This window comes from Aptenodytes forsteri, unplaced genomic scaffold (assembly GCF_000699145.1).
Source record: "Aptenodytes forsteri isolate BGI_AS27 unplaced genomic scaffold, ASM69914v1 Scaffold56, whole genome shotgun sequence".
In the NCBI taxonomy this organism is placed as follows: domain Eukaryota; kingdom Metazoa; phylum Chordata; class Aves; order Sphenisciformes; family Spheniscidae; genus Aptenodytes; species Aptenodytes forsteri.
The window spans coordinates 5,401,972-5,422,236 of NW_008796213.1; the positions used below are offsets into that span (position 1 = coordinate 5,401,972).

The 20,265-nt window shown below is 37.5% G+C and overlaps 1 protein-coding gene across 1 annotated transcript in view; it reads left to right on the top strand.

The window, feature by feature from the left end:
* The window catches only part of MYBPC1 (myosin binding protein C, slow type), a 79,613-nt gene that overhangs the window by 14,988 nt on the left and 44,360 nt on the right, over positions 1 to 20,265 (top strand). Inside the window, exons 2-6 of the mRNA XM_019474394.1 lie at positions 6,392 to 6,424; positions 9,146 to 9,187; positions 15,686 to 15,721; positions 17,013 to 17,048; positions 19,642 to 19,746. Of these exons, the coding sequence (XP_019329939.1) occupies positions 6,392 to 6,424; positions 9,146 to 9,187; positions 15,686 to 15,721; positions 17,013 to 17,048; positions 19,642 to 19,746 (252 nt within the window). The remainder of the gene's footprint in view (positions 1 to 6,391; positions 6,425 to 9,145; positions 9,188 to 15,685; positions 15,722 to 17,012; positions 17,049 to 19,641; positions 19,747 to 20,265) is intronic.

A 20,265-nucleotide genomic window follows, 5' to 3' on the forward strand; every position in this document is an offset into this window, starting at 1 on the left:
TCTATAAACTATTTCTTTGGTGTCTAATCCATTCCACAGAATTGACTATTACTAGGCTTTTGTTTCAACTGTTCATTCAGTTTTTCAGTCCTTAAGTCAGGGAACATTCTAATGTTTGATTGGATCCTGTGGCCCATAAAATCCTTTATAATTAGAATTATTTAGATTGTTCCTGAAACAGGAGTACTGTAGGTGAGATTATATGCTGGGACTAATTATTATCCTTGGTTTTGTTTTTTTCCTACAAGCTGAAATTCATTAGGAATGGTTTTGAATTTTAATCATATGCAAAACTAAACTTCTAAGCAAACTCTTTGTTAAGTTTATTGCTTCTCCAGTCTTTACCTGAGGATGCATCACTGGATGCTTTTAACTGCTGGAGTGCAAAAATAATTTCAGCTTCAGTGAACATGTTGATTTGTTTACTTCGTTGCAATAAGAGACAGTATTTAACCTAAAGTTGCCGTTTTCATGTCTAATGAGAAACAGTCACAGCCAAAACAGGCAGTCTCATCTGTCTACACCATCATTACAGAAATGGAAACAGAAAATAGAAATACATTAATAAATTTATCAGTCTGGCTCCATCATACTGTTGGCCACAGTAATAGTCCCCTAGGCAGCCACCAGAGCACCACTGCTTATTCACTTCAGTCCTTTAGAGCGACTTTTGCTCTCGGGACCTAGGACTGAAGTTTGTTTAGAATAGTTTCTGTAGCTTTATTTTAAAAGTAACATAGAAAATGTCCATGGATATTAATAAAAAAGGTAATTATTTCAGCTGTTATTATAGTTTCCTGCTTCCACTCAGATTGGGAACTGTCTGCGGAAGTTACACGCAAATCAGATTATTTCTCAGTGGAGAACTGAGACTCATGAGGCAGCGGACAGACCCTGTCTGCATGACTGTGCTCAGGTTTTGCAGAATGCTGAGTATTCCACCCTTTATTGATAAGAATAGTATTTACTTCAATTTAAGTCCAACGGAATGCATTAAGAGCGCTTTTATTGATTACAAATGACTTTGAATCAAGCCCTCTGTTTCCCAGCTCATTTAATTTGGGGTCTGCTAACAGTATTGTTTCCCAGTGAAATGCTCGTCATGCTCTGGTAATCTCTATAGTTTGTTGAGCAAGCTCTTGTCGTCCAAAAGATGAGGCTATGGCTTTTAATCACATCACTGATGCCACTGTGACTCTGTACTGGCCTCAAAAACCATTTTGAGCCATTTCTCTTCTTCAGAACACTTTTTTTGCAGGGAATGTAAGTAATACTGAAAGGAAGAAGCTTTACTGCTTTTCTCTGGTGATGATCTGGACATGAGGTCTGTCAAGCAACTGTTCCACAACCTTGGGCCTTCCCTGTCCACCTATTTCAGTGGAGCAACTACCCCAGGAGAAAGCCATATGCACAACGGCAGTTCTCGTGTCTTATAGGGGCCACGCACAGGGGACAGTCCTTACACTCGACAACTGCACAAGGACTGGGGTGAGCCGTGCTCTCTCCCCAAACTAGCATTTTGTCTATTTTCGTCTGACTAGCAGAGTCAGCACTTTAGGAATGCCTACGTAATAGTTATATTTGTCTGATCCCTTGAGGCTATGTCCGCAACCTTAATCCACCTACTTAAATTTGACACAAGTTGACAGGTCTTTGTGACAAAAAGCATTAAGTGACCATCCTCGTGCTCTTTGACATATGAAAGTCACTTTAATATGCTGCTGTTACACAGACAGATATCATACCTGTATCCATGATGATGCAGCTATAGTCCTGGTTTCCCTTTCAGGCAAATGGGAGTAAGCCCTCTGGTCAGACTGGGTGAGATCCTGAATCCTTTGGCTGTTCAGACCAGAGTCTTTGCTGGTTTGTAACCAACCTATATCTAACTGCAGGGAGAAATTAGTGCAGGAGACTTTCCTCCTCCCTCTTGTTAATGTTCCAGCCCGGTGACGGTGAAATGCTATCTTTAGACTTTGTGCAAGCCCTGATTTAATGATCAAGGTCATTTCCTTCACCTAAGGAAAAAAAAAACAAAAACAAAACACTATTCATTTTCCAATATCACTGAGAGTTCCTAAGCCTACCCAAAACAAACCTGGTCATGAGTACTGAGTCGCAAGATGAGAAGGGTTATCCAGCCAAACCTCTCTCCCAGTATGCCTGGTGATAACCTGTAGTTCTCGAATGGTCTGAACTGCAAGTCTCCAGAATACTTTGCTCCCAGCACATTAGTAGAGTAGGACCTGGAGACTGTTTTAAAACTGTCAGCATGCCTTGTTATGTTTACACTCCAATGTGAAAAGTAATATATATGATGTCAGGGAGTTTCTATGCTTGTTGCTGTCACAGAAGCCAGTAGAAGTGGGAATTTAGAGCCCTTCAAAACTGGCCACTACACATAAGGACCCTGCCAGTTCCCTGCCAAAGCTTCTTGTGGTTATTGCAGGTTGGATGTCAGTGCAGCCAGACCTAAAATGGAATTGAAATGTTAAATAATGATGGTCCCAATTTAACATGGTTCTTAAGCATTTCCATAACTTTAGCACATGGATAATCTCATGGAACTTTTTAAAGCTTAGTTATCTATATGCATAGCAAGAGGTTTTAAGTCTTATTTTATCTGAAAAACTGAACATAGTAAATGTGGGACAGTGATGGAAAATTGTTGGTAATGGGTCAAATTGCATCTCCTGCTGATTTTCAAGAGTGTATGTGTGCATGTATAATTATAAATCACAAATAAAAATGTCTTGGCTCTAAGTGCTCATATCCTATGTCAAACTGGATTCTGAATGCATCTCATGACATGGCTGAGGCATGAAAGCATTTCTGGAGATGTTATCTAAGTGACAGTTGTGCTTTCACTTTATTTGCTAACTACACTTCTTAATATACTATCTTTTCTGAGTAGCCATGTAGAAAGGACTGCTAAGTTAATTCCTTTTCTTGCTGTAGAATTATATATAGCCAGCTGCTTTACATGTTTCACAACCAATGAATAACCCAAGGTCTGTGTTTAGCATGACACAACCCACTGAAATGCAACATTCTTGGCTGCTTAAATAAAGAACTGCAAGGAAGAGACCATTACCTTTTGTCTTAGAAACTGTGAGGCAGAAGTTAACTTTAGTTGCTTAGTAGAAGGCCCAGTTGACATTATGGTATCAATCCCGTGGTAACTGGACCTTCAACAGCCTCTTTCCCCTGTAGCATCGTTAGCAAAAGAAGCATCGTTACAACCCAGTGAAGAACACTTCTTCTCCCAAGGGGGCCAAGGAGTGCAAGCTGGAGGCAACACTTTCTCCACCGCCAGCCCCCCTGACAATGCCTCGACAGAGCACCATATTAGGCAATGGGGCTATCAGGAATGGCATCTGGGGACTCCAGTGAGCATGCCTCCTAGGGAAGGAGCACAACCGTAAGCTGCTGGTTGAGTGCACAGAGCCCTTTCCTGGCTGACAAGCCTGTTGCAGAGGTCAGCCAGAGAGGGCTATCATTCTTTGGGGAGGTGGAAACTACTCGGTGCTATTAATGGGTTTTTTCCTGGCTGTCCTCAGGAATGGAACTGTAAGCCAAGCATGACCATGAAAGGGGTCGCACATGGCCACAAGATTATGTTGAAGTATCTCCCATGTCTCTGCCACCCCCAGTGCCTGGAACTCTCCCCCTTCCTTTTTTCCTCTCACACCATACTGCAGGTCTCTCCCCTGAGCTTAGTTCTTGCCTCAGTTTTCCTAGCAATAGCCCAAACAGCCTTGAATTATGGTTTAGGAAAGAAACCACCGACTTCTTGGTCTGGCTTCCATCATCATCCCATCACAGAATTGCAGAATAGCTGAGGTTGGAAAGGACCTCTGCAGATTGTCTAGTCCAACCTCCCTGCTAGGAACAGGGTCAACTAGAGTAGGTTGCCCATGACATTGCTCATGTTTTGAATATCCCCTTGTATGTCTGCATGTATGAGATGAAGTTTAGACTATAATAATAGTGGTTCAGGTCTGGTCTGTGCTGTAGATTTTGGCTAACATCTGTGCCTACTGCTAGGTAAGACAGAAATGCAAATTTGTGTGTTTTCTGACCAACACCACTGTGTGATGAAGCCATGAAATACCTTTCAAAATAAAAGAAAAACTCAAGGCAAGTCCCTCAAAAGGCTCATAACCCTTTCATCTGAGCCTGGAAAGTGCTTAGTTTGGTGAGATATTTTGTTTATAAATTTGTGGCTCTTGCTGGTGAGCTAGGGAGAATTTTCTAATTCATTGTTTGTAAGAATACTCCCTGTTTCTAGCTATTAAATTTCAAAAAGACAGGTATACAGTCAATAATTTTCTGCTATTACTTTTCCATGCAAGAAATAGACTTCCATGCCACAGAGATGTTATTTTATTCTCTGTGGAAGCAGTGAGAAATGTGATGGTAGTAAAGCGGATATGTTCCAAGACGTACTTTTTGTCGTGAAATTTTCATATTTTCATATGAAAAATTTTCCTATTTTCTTAGGCCACAAAGCAAAACTTAGTATGTTTGTAATTACACCAGAAAAAACAAATTGCTATGAACCTAAGTAAAGCTGTTTTATTATTATCAGACTCTGTGTCTGTTGGCCGTTAATATACATTGTCCCTTTTATTCCGTGTGATGGGTGCTGTGACCAGAAGTACAGCACTGAGCTCTTTCCCTGTAGTGAGGGATTCTCTTTGAACCCTCTACAAAGATTTGCTATAGCATCTGCCTATGTGGCTGGAAGTTCCTAAACCATATCAAATTCACACACTCAGCTTAAAATTATATTTGTACTAAAAGTATTCCTCCCTTTTAAACATTAAATGGATTTATTAAGAATGAGAAGTATGTTTTAGTTATATTTAGACCTGAGTGCAAAGGAATAGGCTTACCAGCATTTCTGTGTGACAGAAATTGAAACTTTATTTCCTGAATATGACCTGAGACGAGGTCCCAAAGGTTAATGCCCATAACATGACAAAGGTTAGTAAGAGCCATCTACTGTTACAGTTAAGGATTTCAACCTTTTAAATCTTTGCTTGTTGCAAGTAGTTGAACTATAAGTCAATGCACTATCTCCAATAAATATTGCTATTTTCAACCAGTCTAGAGTCCTAAGGCTTTTACAGGTTGAAAATAAGCTTCCTTTAATATTTTAAAAATAAATTTTATCTAGTTAATTTGTTCTTATGTTTTCAGATCAGAGAACATGTCATCCCAAAAGGATAACATTTAAACAGGATAAAAAGCCTGGTTTCTGTATCACACATCTGAAGGGGAAGTGATTTAGATTAAAAACCATGACTGAAAGAAAGAAAAAACAAACATAGTGTAGGTCCTACGCATTGCAGCCAAGCTGAATGGCTTGGCTTACTTACTTGGCTTTTACTTTCTGCTTGCACTGAACACTGAACTCTAGATCTAATGGTGTAGTGAAAATGAGATAAAGGTCTCTGGATTCTCTGTGCATGATTCTCCTCAATTAATGGATCCATTACACTTCACGATTAAAGTCATATCAGATACTATTCCAGTTGATGGAAAGATTTCTTAAACATAGGATATCATCTGACAGAAGCATATTGATGTGGTAAGTTATACATTTAAGCATAGGTTCAAGACCAATTGACTTAAACAATTCAAACCCAAACTTGAAATTCAACTTGGATTCCATGATATTCCAGAACTGTCCTAAACTGGAATTGCCAAAAGGTCCCAAAATGTATTGGGGCCCACCTATATAAATTAATATGAATACATGCAGGTAGATGACCTGCGTGTCAGGGATAGACCTTATTGTGCTCTACAACTACCTGAAAGGAGGTTGTAGCGAGGTGGGTGTTGGTCTCTTCTCCCAAGTAACAAGCGATAGGACGAGAGGAAATGGCCTCAAGTTGCGCCAGGGGAGGTTTAGATTGGATATTAGGAAAAATTTCTTCACCGAAAGGGTTGCCAAGCATTGGAACAGGCTGCCCAGGGAAGTGGTTGAGTCACCGTCCCTGGAGGCATTTAAAAGATGTATAGATGTGGTGCTTAGGGACGTGGATTAGTGGTGGACTTGGCAGTGCTAGGCTAACGGTTGGACTCGATGATCTCAAAGGTCTTTTCCAACCTAAATGATTCTCTGATTCTGTGAGTATTATATCTCTACAGACTGAACAAGTTCAGTACCCCCTCTTCACAGAGCATAAGCTTTAGGCCTTGGACCATGTCACTCTGAAGATGTCATGTGTTGTATGTGTAAAAGCAAAAAAACCTTGAGAACTGCATTAAAATATTAAATGAACTCAAAATGTGTCCAAATTCAACAAGCATATACCAAATGTGTGAAAAATATTTGCTTTTACTTGAACCTCAATACCTGTCTTCTTTCCTCATTTTTCAGAGACTGAAACTGAAAGTGCACCACCACCTCCAGGTTAGTGTAGAAAATGCTAATTTGCACTGTAACACTAACAGCAGTTGCATGAGACTAGATACTGCATAGCCATAATATGAATTGTGTTCATTGTCCCTTTGAAAGTGAGAGGACAGTAAGAAAAGTAAGAAATCCTGTCGAATAAGATATTCTCACTTTGCTTTGCCTGAATGTTGATTTTTCAGACTCAATTTTTGTTTGCGAGAGACTTGTTGTTTGCGTAATGATGCAAATGTCCTTCAGGATACAGGAAAATGATGACTGCTTAAATTCTGTAGCTAAATTATGCTGTCTTCTTTGATGCTAAACAGCATCTATTTACCAAAATATTCCCTTTCATTTTTCCTCGAAGGTACACGTGAGCAAGGTTGACAGAATCAAGCATGGGATTCATTTCACCTAATTTTAGCCATCTGAGGATTAGGTATCTTGTCTAAATTGTTCAACAGTGCTCCACCTATAACCAATGGAGCAGATCCTGGGTCATAGATGCTCATCCAATGGGCATTTCCTGGATAACCTATCCAAAATGTCACTGGATGTCTACGTATAGGCAATTGCTCTGAGGAGTCTGGTTGTCTAGATTGGAGTGGGTGAACAACTTCCAGGAAGCTAAAGTTAGGTGAGATGAAACTCATTCATAAGGACTAGGGCTTCAGGTAAAGCTGAAGCTCTGTGCAAAGCTGCTACATTTTCTTTAGTGGGAGCTGGAAAGGTAGGCAAGCCTTTGCCTTGTGGGTTTGATTTGCATTGAGTAACTTGAGTTATATTCTCAGATGCTGGTTAATACATATATACATTATGGATGTCTAATTTAACCATTTGGTGAGTTTTATTCTCTGTATAGCTACCTGAACAGCAATACCAAACAGAATAAATACACTCCAGGTGTTAAACCTGCATTTACTTACAGTCTTGCAAACTGGCATTTTACAAGGCTGATTCAAGACATTTTTGTTTAAATGATACACTCTTTCATTAAAAAATGACAAAGTCTGGCGGTAGTAGTATCATTTGCCGCAAGGAGTTTCATGTTCAAATAACCCATATATTATTTTTATGTTAGGATGAACTCTTTCATATTGCATATATTTGTAAGGAAAATTAATTGATATTTCATTTATGATGGCTGTATTTTACCCAACCATAAAATCTGTACAGTTGATATTAAAGTAATTAATTTCAAAATATTCAGAGGTTCTTATCTGATATACTTTGTACTTGAATTCATGTTCTTCATCAATCTTAACTTTTAAGTAGAACTGAAATGAGAAACTGCTTTTTGTAGACAGAATGAATAACATCTTTGAAGCATTTTATTAAAAACATCTATTAACGTTTTCAAATAAATAACATCTTCTTCACTTCTATTTAAATACACATGATTAAATATGAAATGACTCCTATAACTCCCTTCCTTTTCCCCATACCTATACTTCTTCTGTAAAACAAGTAGGGTGTCAGTAGGCCTTTATGGTTAGGCACAGACCAAACCGGGATATTTCTAAGCTGGAAGTGCCAGTCACTTCTCCTAGCTTCCTTCTGCCTGACTCAAGACGCTGTCATCTTGGATTACCAAGTGCTGTCACATAAAGAGGGAAGTTGGTTTTTCAAGAACCCAAATGCTATAACATATAAATAGTTTATTGGACATAATCAGCATCTTGAACTACAGAAGGAAATTTTTGGGAAGCCATTGTAAGACCTCCTTCTAGATCTCAATGTGAAGCCACCACGTTGGTATACTTAGCTCTGATGAGGTTTTCAAATGGGATTTAGACATGCTACCACCTGCCAAGAACAGTGAATTCTCCTAATCGCAGTTCCTAGAGGGAAAGGAAAGTGTTACTGTAGCAAAATTCCCATTAAAAAGGAACAGGTTTGACCATCTGGCCAAGATGGACAACTGGACAACTGGAGCTTGGAAATTTAGGGAATCCAGACAGAAGCGTCTAGGAGTCTGTCACGCTTCCAGAATATGGACTTGTCTTCCAAATTTCAAGTTTTATTTTCATAGTTACCATGGCTATGCACATGTGAACAAGAAATCAGGATAATCACATCAACTGGCTCTTGCAGATGTGTCCTCCATGGCACAAAAGTTATCTTAGCTCTGTCTTGACAATGTTAGTCCATTGACCTTCATCCAAATCCATGTTCTATCAGGCAGCTGACAGGTAAGTTTGCCACAGAAAGTCATTGTTCACAGGCAATAAAATATTGAGTGTTTACACCTTGAAGACAGCACAATTCATATGATTTGACAAGTCTTTAAATGGTCTTGTGTGCAAATTGAATGAGATATTATTATTTTTTTATATTTGTCAATTAATATTTGTCAGTATCTCATGTCTGATCCAATTCCATTCAAATTAACAAAGATATGTAACTCATTTCAAAGGCTTTTGTAAATAAGCCCAAGAACAAGAGACTAACAATCGCTACTTCTGAAAAAAACAGTATTTTTCTTCCACTGAGTACAGGAACATCAATCTTATATGACTCGTTCAAAACATAGAAAATGCATTGATATGCACAGAGTTGTAAAATGCTTTATGGGTTTACAACTGTATATTACATATACACGTATATAAATAATTTTTCAATTTTGGTTTTTCAATGCTAGCAGAACCTAGAATATTGCTCTATTTCTTAATGCTGTGTAAGTTTTTCTTTTTACTTTAAGATCCTCTCAAAACTATACTTGTACTTCCTACACAGAACAAAAAACACCGCAGGAGGGTGGAACTGGAAAGGGTAAAGGTGAGTCTGAAATCATATTTAAAAAATGGGCAGTAAAGACAACATTCCTAAATGCTGTTCTGATGCTGGACTGCTTGAGCTTTAATTCAGAATTTTGGTGCCAAATTTCAGAAGTGTGATGTGAAGCTTCCTGGATCCTTTTTCTGCATGACTTATCCAGCACAAGGAAATGATGATACTTATGAGTATCTTCAAAAATTCTGCAAACAAGACTGACACTTTAGCAACAGTATTTATATAGACTGTTTAATTAATAGATCAGATTTCAAGTGATTTGCATGAGCAGAAAGCCATGTTTAAGTGAGCCTGGATGTTGACACTGACCAAGCTTGCTAAAACTCAGATACTATGCACATTGGTAGCTTTTAAATAAAGCAGACTATCTCCTACTGTCATTCTAAGCTGTTTCTATTCTACCACAGAAACTTGATATTGCATGTTTTACCTTTCAGCAAAGTCCAATAGATTTTTTCATCTGAAAAAAGAAATCACACGTTTGTCTTTCTGTCCTCATTGGGAGCCCAGCAGTTGAGCTCATTACAAGTTCTGAAAAATGTCTTTGAGGACTGTCTGCTGTGAACAAACACATAACTGTTCCACTAGCAATGCATGTAAAAATCAGCTCCATTTTTAATATATATTTTTGTGCTGCTGAGATTAGACTCCAGCTTCGTTGGCAATTATTCTGGTTATGAAGATACATTTTGAGGGAACTGGGCCAAATTCTGCTCCTTTTTGTACTCCCTGCCAAAGTAGAATTCAAACAGCTCATCAACTTATTTTGAAATGAATAATCTTTTTATTTCTTCATTCTGATAAAAGGTTAAACCAGACCAAAATATACTTGCAACTGATGTAATGCTTGCTTTTCATTTGGCACGGTTATGTTTTTTCATGGCGAATCAAGAAATGGCTTGCTTGAAAATGTATTCTGGTTTTTGGTCTCTTCCAGACAAAATCTTGCCTTTTAGACAGACTGGATGCATACTTGATACTTGTAGATTTACTTGGCAAAGGCATGCATGGCTATTTTTCTCAGCAAAGACAAAATATAAACACTGAGAGTGTGTGACTCAAGTACCCTTTTGAAAATAAAAATGCTGAACCAGGATTCAGTGCATGTTATTTTGCCAGCTATCTTTGCATTGAGCAATTATTTTGACACACAAAATTTCGTGTGAGTAATCAAATCTGTCATCTTAGTAATGGAAACACAATTCAGGAATAATTTGCATGCCTAATGATAGGAAAAAAGATGAAGGTCTTGCCTCAAGCTATTCCAGCAGTTAGTTCTGCTTGCTTTAATTTTGATATGAGAGAAATGTTTGTTCCCAAACTGAACATGAATGGTGTTTTCCCCACTGCTTTCAAGTCTGCATTTTACTGAATAAAAAAGAAAACATGGTAGGTATCTTATCGAATACTTTTATTATCTTTTTATACATTATTATGTTTCTGTTTTGAATTTAGCGAAGAACACGGGTACTTCCTAAGGGGAAAAATACTTTCTTGGTGCTTACCCTGCCTAGGAGGATTTTGCTACCAAAAAAATTGTTTGAGATCCTAGTATGGGAAGTGTTTCCAGTTTCAGTCCATGGTGGCAGCAGCCGCCTCAGTAAGAATTCCAGTGAAAGTCTGAATACCAATATGTAGAAAGAATGACCTTCTGCCATGCTCCAGTGAAACTGTCACCTCTGCAAAGCAATGTAGATGCCATTGCCAGACACTTGGTAGTATTTTTTTTTTAATTAGGTATAGCATAATTGTTCCTATCAGCTCCTGTTTTGTTGCAGAGTATCACCAAGTAATGGAAAATATATTTTCTTAGAGTGATTCCTTCATGTTTGTCTGCCAGAAGAAAATCTTTATAATGGTGAGCATAATTCACAAAATGGGCAAAGGTTCCATTTTTCCAATCTGTCCACGATCATTTACACTAGAAAATGAGCGGTTCAACAAGGAAATGAGGACAGAACGAGCTAGAGGTTAGCTTTTGTATGAGCTATTTATAAAACTGTTTCTGTAGCTTCAGAAGTAACAGAGTTGGGTACTTCCCTGAATGGGAATAAGATGGGAAAGATTTCATATCTGAATTCCACAGCAATTCTACAATACCTGTGTGTTAGCAGTTGTGGCCTCTTTGCTGGTAATTTACAAGAAACAGCACACCGTAGGAACCTGGGACAGCCCCTCTCTGCAGCACAGTTAGGCTGTGCTGGAACCTGGCATCTAGGAAAGAAAGCTTGGTAGTCCATGTAAACCACGTAGTCCATAATTTTCACCTCAAGACAAAGTTAACAGCAGAAGTTAGGAAGATAAAGTATACCTATCTGTGTGTCTGTTTTACTGTTCTATTTCTTTTTAGTAGTTATTGTCTGTGTGAAATTACATATTTATGTCCCTTTATGTTCACTGTAAAGTTAAGAAATGGAGGACAGTGTGATAAATTCTTTGTTACCTTGTGGTTATTTCGCTGTAAATCAGTAGCTCAGAGCAGTAAAAATAAAATTTTCTTGCATACATTAATCTTTTATAGCATTTCTAGTTTCAAAACTATCTGAAGTAATTTAGTAAAAAAAATCAGGATATATATGATCATCTATTTTATTTTCAGAGAAAAAAGTGACTCAGCAGAAATCCCACCAAATTTACTACATTATTTCATACTCATTCCATTTACATTCTTCTGCCTTTGTTTTTAATTTTAGCATTATCGTACATGTTGAATATTGTTATAATTGTATTCCCAATTGCTGGAATAATAATTGAATTTTAATATCAATTTGCTCATTCCTTTTTTTAGGTCCCATCCAGCCATTCAGAGAACTACTAAAATTTCTGCATGTTTTACTGATATCTTTTTCTCTAGGTTCCATCCAACCACCTACTAGAACGTTTGCATGTTTCATCCTTGTATTTCTCCAGGTTTCACTTATCCATTCATCTCCCTACTAAAACTTCCATTGCTGTATGTACATACTTCAGTTACTATTTCCAAAGTGCCAAGTCCCCTCGATGGGACTGCTGAATGATCTTTGAAAATCAGGTGGGTAATTGAAGGCAACTAGATTTTAAACTCTCAGTCTCAGAAGGGTTAAACTGCGCTCAGCAATTTCAGCACAAACCAAAATGATTCAGCCAGTTGGTTGAGCTACTCTGTATTTATTAATGCGCAATGCAGACAAGAGTTCACTCTTTGTGGTGTTTACCCACCTCCTGCCTTAGCCTTGAACACTTGCTCCAGTGTGCAGTAGCACAGATTAAATGTTAAGGCACTCTGAAATCACCTGCAGCTGCAAAACAGGGTCTCTGCCCTGTTCACCACCCTGCCTACATATGCCTGCCATATCTCTCGTGCCAGATCCCATGGTCATCAGTGAGTGAGAGCAGGGAACAACCACAAAGAAAGATTAATCATCAGTTTACCGGCTCTGTTAACTGATTAAATCAAGTTTGAGATGCTACTCCAGTGGAGTAAATTCCAAAATTCCCCTGTTCAGTTCTGTAGCACCAGGCTTTTGACATTGACACGTGGCTTTCAAATCTTCTTTTAAACAGCTAAAAAAGAGAAAAGTAAAATAATAGATTAATATGATTTTGCCTCTTCTGCAAAACGTTAAATTTATCAACAATGCGACTGATGGCAGAATAACAGCTTCCATTTTTGTGTGGTAGATTTCAAATCAAGGGAAAGCAGAAGGTCTAAAATTCTTGATATCAGCGGTTCATATATAAATCAGTAGTTATTACTTATATTTTGACAGATTTTTCTACACTCCTGCTGTGTCAGCAGTCAGAAATTTTAATACTGAGGTTACACTGATTGTGAGTATAAAAAAGTTCTATATCAGCTACTTCTGAGATATGGAGTGCTCTTTCCTCCTACAAGAAGACTCTACTCCTGAGGGAACTTCAAGAGGCCTGGTCCTCAGTTAATGTAATCATTTAGATACAAGGGAATAAACATAAATATTGTATTTGTTAATGAAAATGTGCCGTAGATGAATAGAAGCCAAATAACAAAAATCTCTGTAGAGTAATACATCCTATTGACCTACTGTCAAATGAACGAAGTGATTTCTTCATACTTAGCTCTTGTCATACAACAGATTGCTAAATATATTCCATTAAAAGTTTACTTGCAGAAGATAAGGACAGTGAACAAATGATCATAGTTTTATCACCAGGTCTGGTATTTTGGGGATTTTTGTTATCTTTAAATAGAATTTATTGGTAACATAAACAATTGTTCGTCTCAGAAAGCAAATCGGTTATTGCTGTTGAACCATTTTTCATATTTATTCAATAGTCAGTTCATTTCATCCTAGAAGCCTGAGATATAAGGAGTGATGGATTGATAATTACCCATTTGTCAAAACAATCCTACTAGCATGTATTCTTTTCATAGTCCTTCCATTTACAGCTTCCATTTTGATACTTCTGAAATGTTTGGGGGTTTTGATTTGTTTCTGTTTGATGTTAACATTTTGTTTGAAAGAAGATTACCCTGGAGAAAACCCTGCAATCCCTCTGCAAAACTAGTAACACCTTTTTGTTATTTTAGTTTTTCAAATGTTTAAAGAAAATAGAAGTCAAATAGAGTAGTCTTTTAATAATGTGATTATCATACATCATCATGTAGGATGCATCACATCAAATGTTCTATGCTGACTGATCTTAATTTTTTTTTTGGCCAGAGAGAATATTCTGTACCTCTTCAAGCCATCATCAACCACAATGGTGACATTATTGACAAAAAGATCTGAAAGTACACTTTATACTTTTACAAAATATGGAGAAAGATTTGCAGTGGAATTACTTAGCCTTGCGTTCATTTAGTTGCTAGCACAATATGTTAAAACACCTGACATGACTTTATCATTACTGTGCTTTCACTGAAAATCAGCAACTTCAATGTCTGCTTATGCCACTGGATGATGCAGGTGGTGAGAACTCTTCCACTAAACGAATCCTTTTTTTTTTTGCTATGAATAAGAAATCATTTTTGTAAGATAACACATTAATCCTTCATGTGTAGGCCTGCCTTTTACAACTGATATCCTCCTCCCAAGGGATTTTTAAAAAGAAGTTAGATGAAACAATAAAAAGGAATGAGTAAAATGTTATGGCTAAGTGGTTAAATTCTATTAACAGACTTTCAATTAGCCTTCAGTGGTTAAGCAAGCATAAAAAATTAATATGACCAGTATTTACAAAAATGCAACTATATTTTATATGTGGTTTTGTCATAGCTATTACATTTGTCCTTGAGAAAATATAGACAAATTATAACTTTAAGGTCAAAATCAAAGGATAACTTCAGAGTTAAAATTTGATTCTGGAAACCCAAATCTAAAATAAAAAAAAAACCCAAACCTCTTTAAAAATATGGGTTAATATTTTTCCAAAGTTGTTCTTGTTGAACTGTCTTTTCCTCCACTTTGAAATGTTCTCCAGATGATTTCCTAATACCATATAAAAGACGTTATCTTTACATTATATATGTTTAAATCCTAAACATATCTGTTTATTCTAGCCTTTCAAATGCTACATTGGTAATTTTATTTTTTTTTTAACCATTTAGGCTTTTAAGACACTAAGACTTTTTGCATATTTTTATCAGAAACTGATATCTCTGAGGTTTCTAGTCAACATCTAAAATTCAAAGAGATGTAGGAAACTTGTAAAGATAGTCTTTACCTTATTCCGGTTTTCTAATAATCATGATTACAGCATTTCAGGTTTAATGCCAGTTTCATATTTTTTCAGGCTTTTGATTTATATAAATTTATACCTCAATGTACTCTAGGAGACTAAACATTTTAAAATACCTGAATAACAGTTGCTTGTAGTGATTGAGTACCTGACGGTGGTCAACTTTTAGTGTGATTAAAAGGAAAATCCAGTGTGATGATAATAGTTCTGTCCTTATTTTAAATTTTTCTCCTATAATATGGGAAAAAATGAGTTGTTTGTTCCTTGCATTTTAAATTAATATTCTAATAAAGAAATTACAAAGTATAAATACAGGGGACTATTTTTAACTGTTGCATACCTTGATTTAATGACGCTGAATGCATATATGGTGCACATTTTAATTGCAGACACGGACATCAGAGAAATGGCATCTTCCTCAGGTCAGATATGTGATTGACCTTGATTTCATTGTGGCTTTTTTGTGGATTACTGTGGATTACATCTCTAACAAACAGAACCACTCAGCAGCTTTCATATAAACTCATGATTTAATAATAGATCACAGTCCACATCTCATTTTTCTTTTACTTGCTTGAAACATTAAGGTTTACCATTTCAGCTACTGAATTACGCAAAGCTTTCTTCATCAGTTTGAAGCTTCCATTGTGAATGCTCCTGACTATTAAGATTTCTTTCCCTTTCTTTTGCAGGTTTTACATTTTCACATGTTGTTTTAAAGCAGATGATCGTCTGTGCTTTCAGTTTCTTTATGTACTTTTTTATTTGTATTTCTTTTCACAGATGAAGATGACACTTCAGTTAGTACTCCACCAGCAGGTTAGGACTGTGATAGTGCTTTGTGTGTGTATGTATGTATGCATTCTTCTCTTGACTATTAATGAAGAAAGAGTCCAAACCATTGGACTAATCTCAAAACATACTAATTAGAGAAAAAGTTTTTTGAAGTGCCCTACATTAATTTAATCTCTGTTCAGAAGTACAAGACCTTCATACCAGATAAGTTCCTTTCCAGTCCTGTCTTGAGGTCTTTGGTAGAACTTCTGCCATTGGAAGGTAAAATATCGGTTAGCAGCTCTGAAAGCAACTCCCCTTATCTTTTCCTATCAACAAACACAGAGTGCATTTTTAAGGTTAGTCTTGAGAGCAAATTCCAGAATTACAAATAAAACAGATGCCTTACGACTTCAAAACAGGCTTATCCACATAATTGTCTACCACCTCACCTTAGGCCATATGACCTACAAGGTAGTTTCAATGTACTGCTCCAAGCCATTGCTGCCAAGCTGGCAGATAAAATGCCTTTGTTTGTTGGCAGTAAAAGAAAAGCCACAGCACAGGGGTCCATCATGATAGATGTGACATGGGCAAAATTTCTCCATTGCTTGCTTAATATGTTTTTTAAAAATAGACTGTGAATGAAACAGAGATTTTGAACACTAGAAAACACTTTGTAGTGTGTCAAATGAAAAACATGCTCTTAATTATCTTCATTGGCCTAAAGGATCACATTTTCTTGATTTCTCCCAGAAGAATTTGCATTAGTAACTTTGGGCTGAATGCTATCTGTAAAGTCAGTAGCAGTACACTGATTTACAGTAGCAGAGGACCTCATTGGTAAAAGCTAAATATATAAATAACATTTTAAATCACAAACCCTTAAAATTTGATTTTAACTGTTTATCATTATTTTGCTCAACCTAGATAAATAAATAGACTATTTAAATGATTCAAAGTACTGTCCCCTCAGATAAATATTGAACAACATAAATTCATCTGTTTTCTGGAACTGTGCAAATCATGAAGAAAACATCAGCTTCACGGAACCCTTCTAAATATGAACTACTAAAAAGGAGATCTTGAATGGGAATTAAACTAAACTAATTTAGATTTAGATTTTCTAGAGAAAAGAGGGAAAGATTTCTGAATTTTTTTCTCAGCTGTTCACTTCCTTTTTCTGGTAATTAAATAGTTCCTCATGGGTATGGTCCTAAATATCTAGGCTAATCTTCTTGCATGAAGAATCAATGTTCTTGAAATCCCAATGATCTGAGGTCAGTTAAGCTGTGGTCTCTGAGCTGGTGTAATCTAAATTGCTCTTCCCTTTCAGATGGGATGTCTAAGCCAGCGGAAAGAAAAGATTCAGGTGAGACCTCCTGAAAAACATGTTGAAACAATCCAAATTTTACATAATACAATTATTATTAATAAGTTATTTCTTAAAGATTATATTTAATTTTAATTTAATTGTTCATACAGTATCAATCTGTAACTGTTGAAATGCTTTTAGGTATCAGAGCAAATAGGTTTCTAGCAGCTAAAGCAGGAGTGAGAGAAGGCTCTGCTGCACAGGACAGGACATGTATCAGTATTTTACCCATACATACATACCTATCTATCTATATCTATTTCTATATAGATAGATATGCAACTATTCCCTTCCTCCTCAGCCTACAGGGTGACAGTGTCTTACCTGAATCCCAAACACAGGCCCCAGGAGACTGTAGGGGAATGGCTTCTTCTCACAGCTCAAAGGACGGTGGGGAAAACTTAGCAGTCATAACCTCTTTCTTTCTACCGTGGCAGGTAACGCATACTGCACCCACTTTTGTGGTTTCAGGATTTGCAGCCTCTGGAACAAAATGAGCAGCAGGTACTTCAACCATGGTTATTGACCTGGCATAGCCGCCTATGCCAGCCCCCTGAGCCAGCGTCAAACCCACGTTTTGTTCTGTTTGTTTAATAAATAGGAAAACGTTAATGTCTAAAGGTGATGATAACATTTAGGTGTTATTTTATGTGGTATCGAATTAATGACTCTACGTAAGCTTCTTCCATTTATTAATATCCTTTTTCCATTTCATCCTCTGGTGTGGTAGGTTTGTTACTGCACGTGACCAGTTCATGTACCAAGCATTGTCACATCATTTTATTCACACCAGTAACTCTCACTCGTTCTTATGTTGTTTCCATATACTGGCACGTTATACTGTCATAATCTAAACATCTAGATTACAGAGAGAGTATATATAGATGTTTATCTATATATATTTGTGTTCATATATGTCTGTGTATATGTTTTCATATATGTGTATATACATGTGTGTATATACATGTATGTCTTTACCTGCAAGAAATATTGTACAAGCAAACATATACAGAGGTGTCAGGCACACCACCCAAAAGTCACTGAAAGACTGAAAGGCAAAGATTTTATAGCAAAGCTATCTAGCATTTCTACACCTTTTTAAAATTCCTAATAGACTTTAGGATAATAGAAACAGTTTGGTTGCATTTTCCCATGGTTGTCATGAGTTGTGTTGCATTCGTGAGTGATGGAAATTTTCATGAGTTAAAAAGGTTCCCATAGCAGTAATCTCTACATAGTAGAAAGACAATTCTGACTTCTGGCAAATGAGTTTCTACAGAAAATACTGAGCAGGGAAAAGAACTTTTCATTTCAAGACCAGGGTTTGACTAAGTGAGAAGAGTTGTGTGACTGGTTCCTCATTTATGCTAGTTATGAAACCAAAACCAAAAGAACATTGGATAAACTATAAAAAGCTACCTTTGCTTCTGAAACAATTAGAAGTTCAAGGGGAACAAGGGAGATGCAGCTCTGATTTGAAAGAGACAGACAGCTTTAATTAGAGCTGTACATTTCCACGTTTACTCTGCTCTTCAGTACTACCAGGGCAGCACTGGCTTTACTCAGTTTCACCTATGCACTGGCCGTAAGTCCCCCCAAAAAAGGAGATGTGGCATTTGGACTCCGCAAGTTCTCATTTGGAATATGAGACACATGCTTTGCCTCTCTGTAGAAAGGGAGCAGGTAATGGACAGACATTCACTGCCTTGCTCTCTCTGCTTTTTCTGTTAGGAATCAGCTTTGTCCATGGTTTTGCATATATTTACCCAAGATGTAACTGCATAGCAAAAAGCCAGGGCTGTTCAGATAAGCAGAAAGACCAGAAACGCACAGCTGTGCTGGCACAGTTCTCTGCCCTGGGGAGACCGCTCTCTTGCTGCTTCTCTCAATACTGTTGTTACTTCTCAGTTCCAAAATCTCAATTTCCAGAAGAGAAGGTGCTGTGTCTGAACATGTGACACAATCATTTCCATCCGACAAACTATTTCTCTGTAAAACATCAGTCTATGCGTGGTGCAGGATGTGGTATTGAGTGATCCCCAAACTCTCTGCTTCTATCATGGTAAGAGAGAACAAAGTTCAAAAGTAAGCTTCATCCTTGCTCTATTTTGCAAACAAAGAGGAAAAACTAGCTTGTACAATTGACTGAGTTGGGGCTTGAGAGAGACCCACTGAAACTATGCATCATATGTGTTTTGTTTGTGCTTATAGCTGTTTGTGTTTTCAGAACCTCCATCTCTTCTGAAAAACAAAGAGCTGACCTTTGTGCATTGCCTCTGTAAAGCACTCATGGTTGAATGCTGGTGCCATTCAAGTTGCTCGGTACCCATCTTGGCTGATCAGGTTGCCCTCTCTTCCTCCCTGATAGTTTCATTTTCTGTCACCGCAGAGGTAGCATTCTTGCAGGAACTGTATACAATGTGACAGCCAAGCAATGGATGTCAATGTGAACAAAAACTTACATATCTTTCAGAACATCTGAAGAGAGAGGTAATAGGGTTAGAGAGTTTAGTAAGTTCAGGTAAGTGTATTTTGGAGGGAGTAAAACACGCTCAGATGACTGATACATCCCTCTCTCTCTGCATCTCAGTATGGTCTATTGGAGAAGGAGCTCCAGAAGAGACAGAAAAACATGATGACTCCCAAAGATCCACTTTATTTGTCGAAAAACCTCAGAGCGGTTCAGTGAGCGTTGGTAAGTGCTTAGAAACAAAATCAAAAGCCACTTTCAGAGAGACAGAGACTGAGGCAGATCCTGGAAAGGTACGTGCAGTTCCTGTGACACTCAACTTCTGCCCTCAGCTACAAGTACTTCCACTGATTTTAGGTGGATGTGAACTCCACTCTTCGAAGTCAAAAAGGACTGTACGAAGAGAAGGAAAAACCAATTGTTTAATTCAAGACAAGTTCAAAATCTAATAGTTTACTGAGCACAATGGGTAAGAGGTATAGTTTCTGGAGAAGAGAGCTGGTTACTGTGATGCTGTTGGCTGTACTGTTACTGATATGTCAGGAAGATCTACCCAAAGGCCTGCAGCGTAGCTTAGAGATTGCCGGGTCAATATTTGTACCCTACAGCTGTGTGTAAATTAGCAAGTAGACTAATAGGAGCAGCTCTGTAGGGAAGCTGGTAGGGTCACCCCCACTGTAACCATTCTGGGGGATTTGCTGTAGACTAGCTTTGGTTTAGTCCGGTGGTCTATACACCTATTAG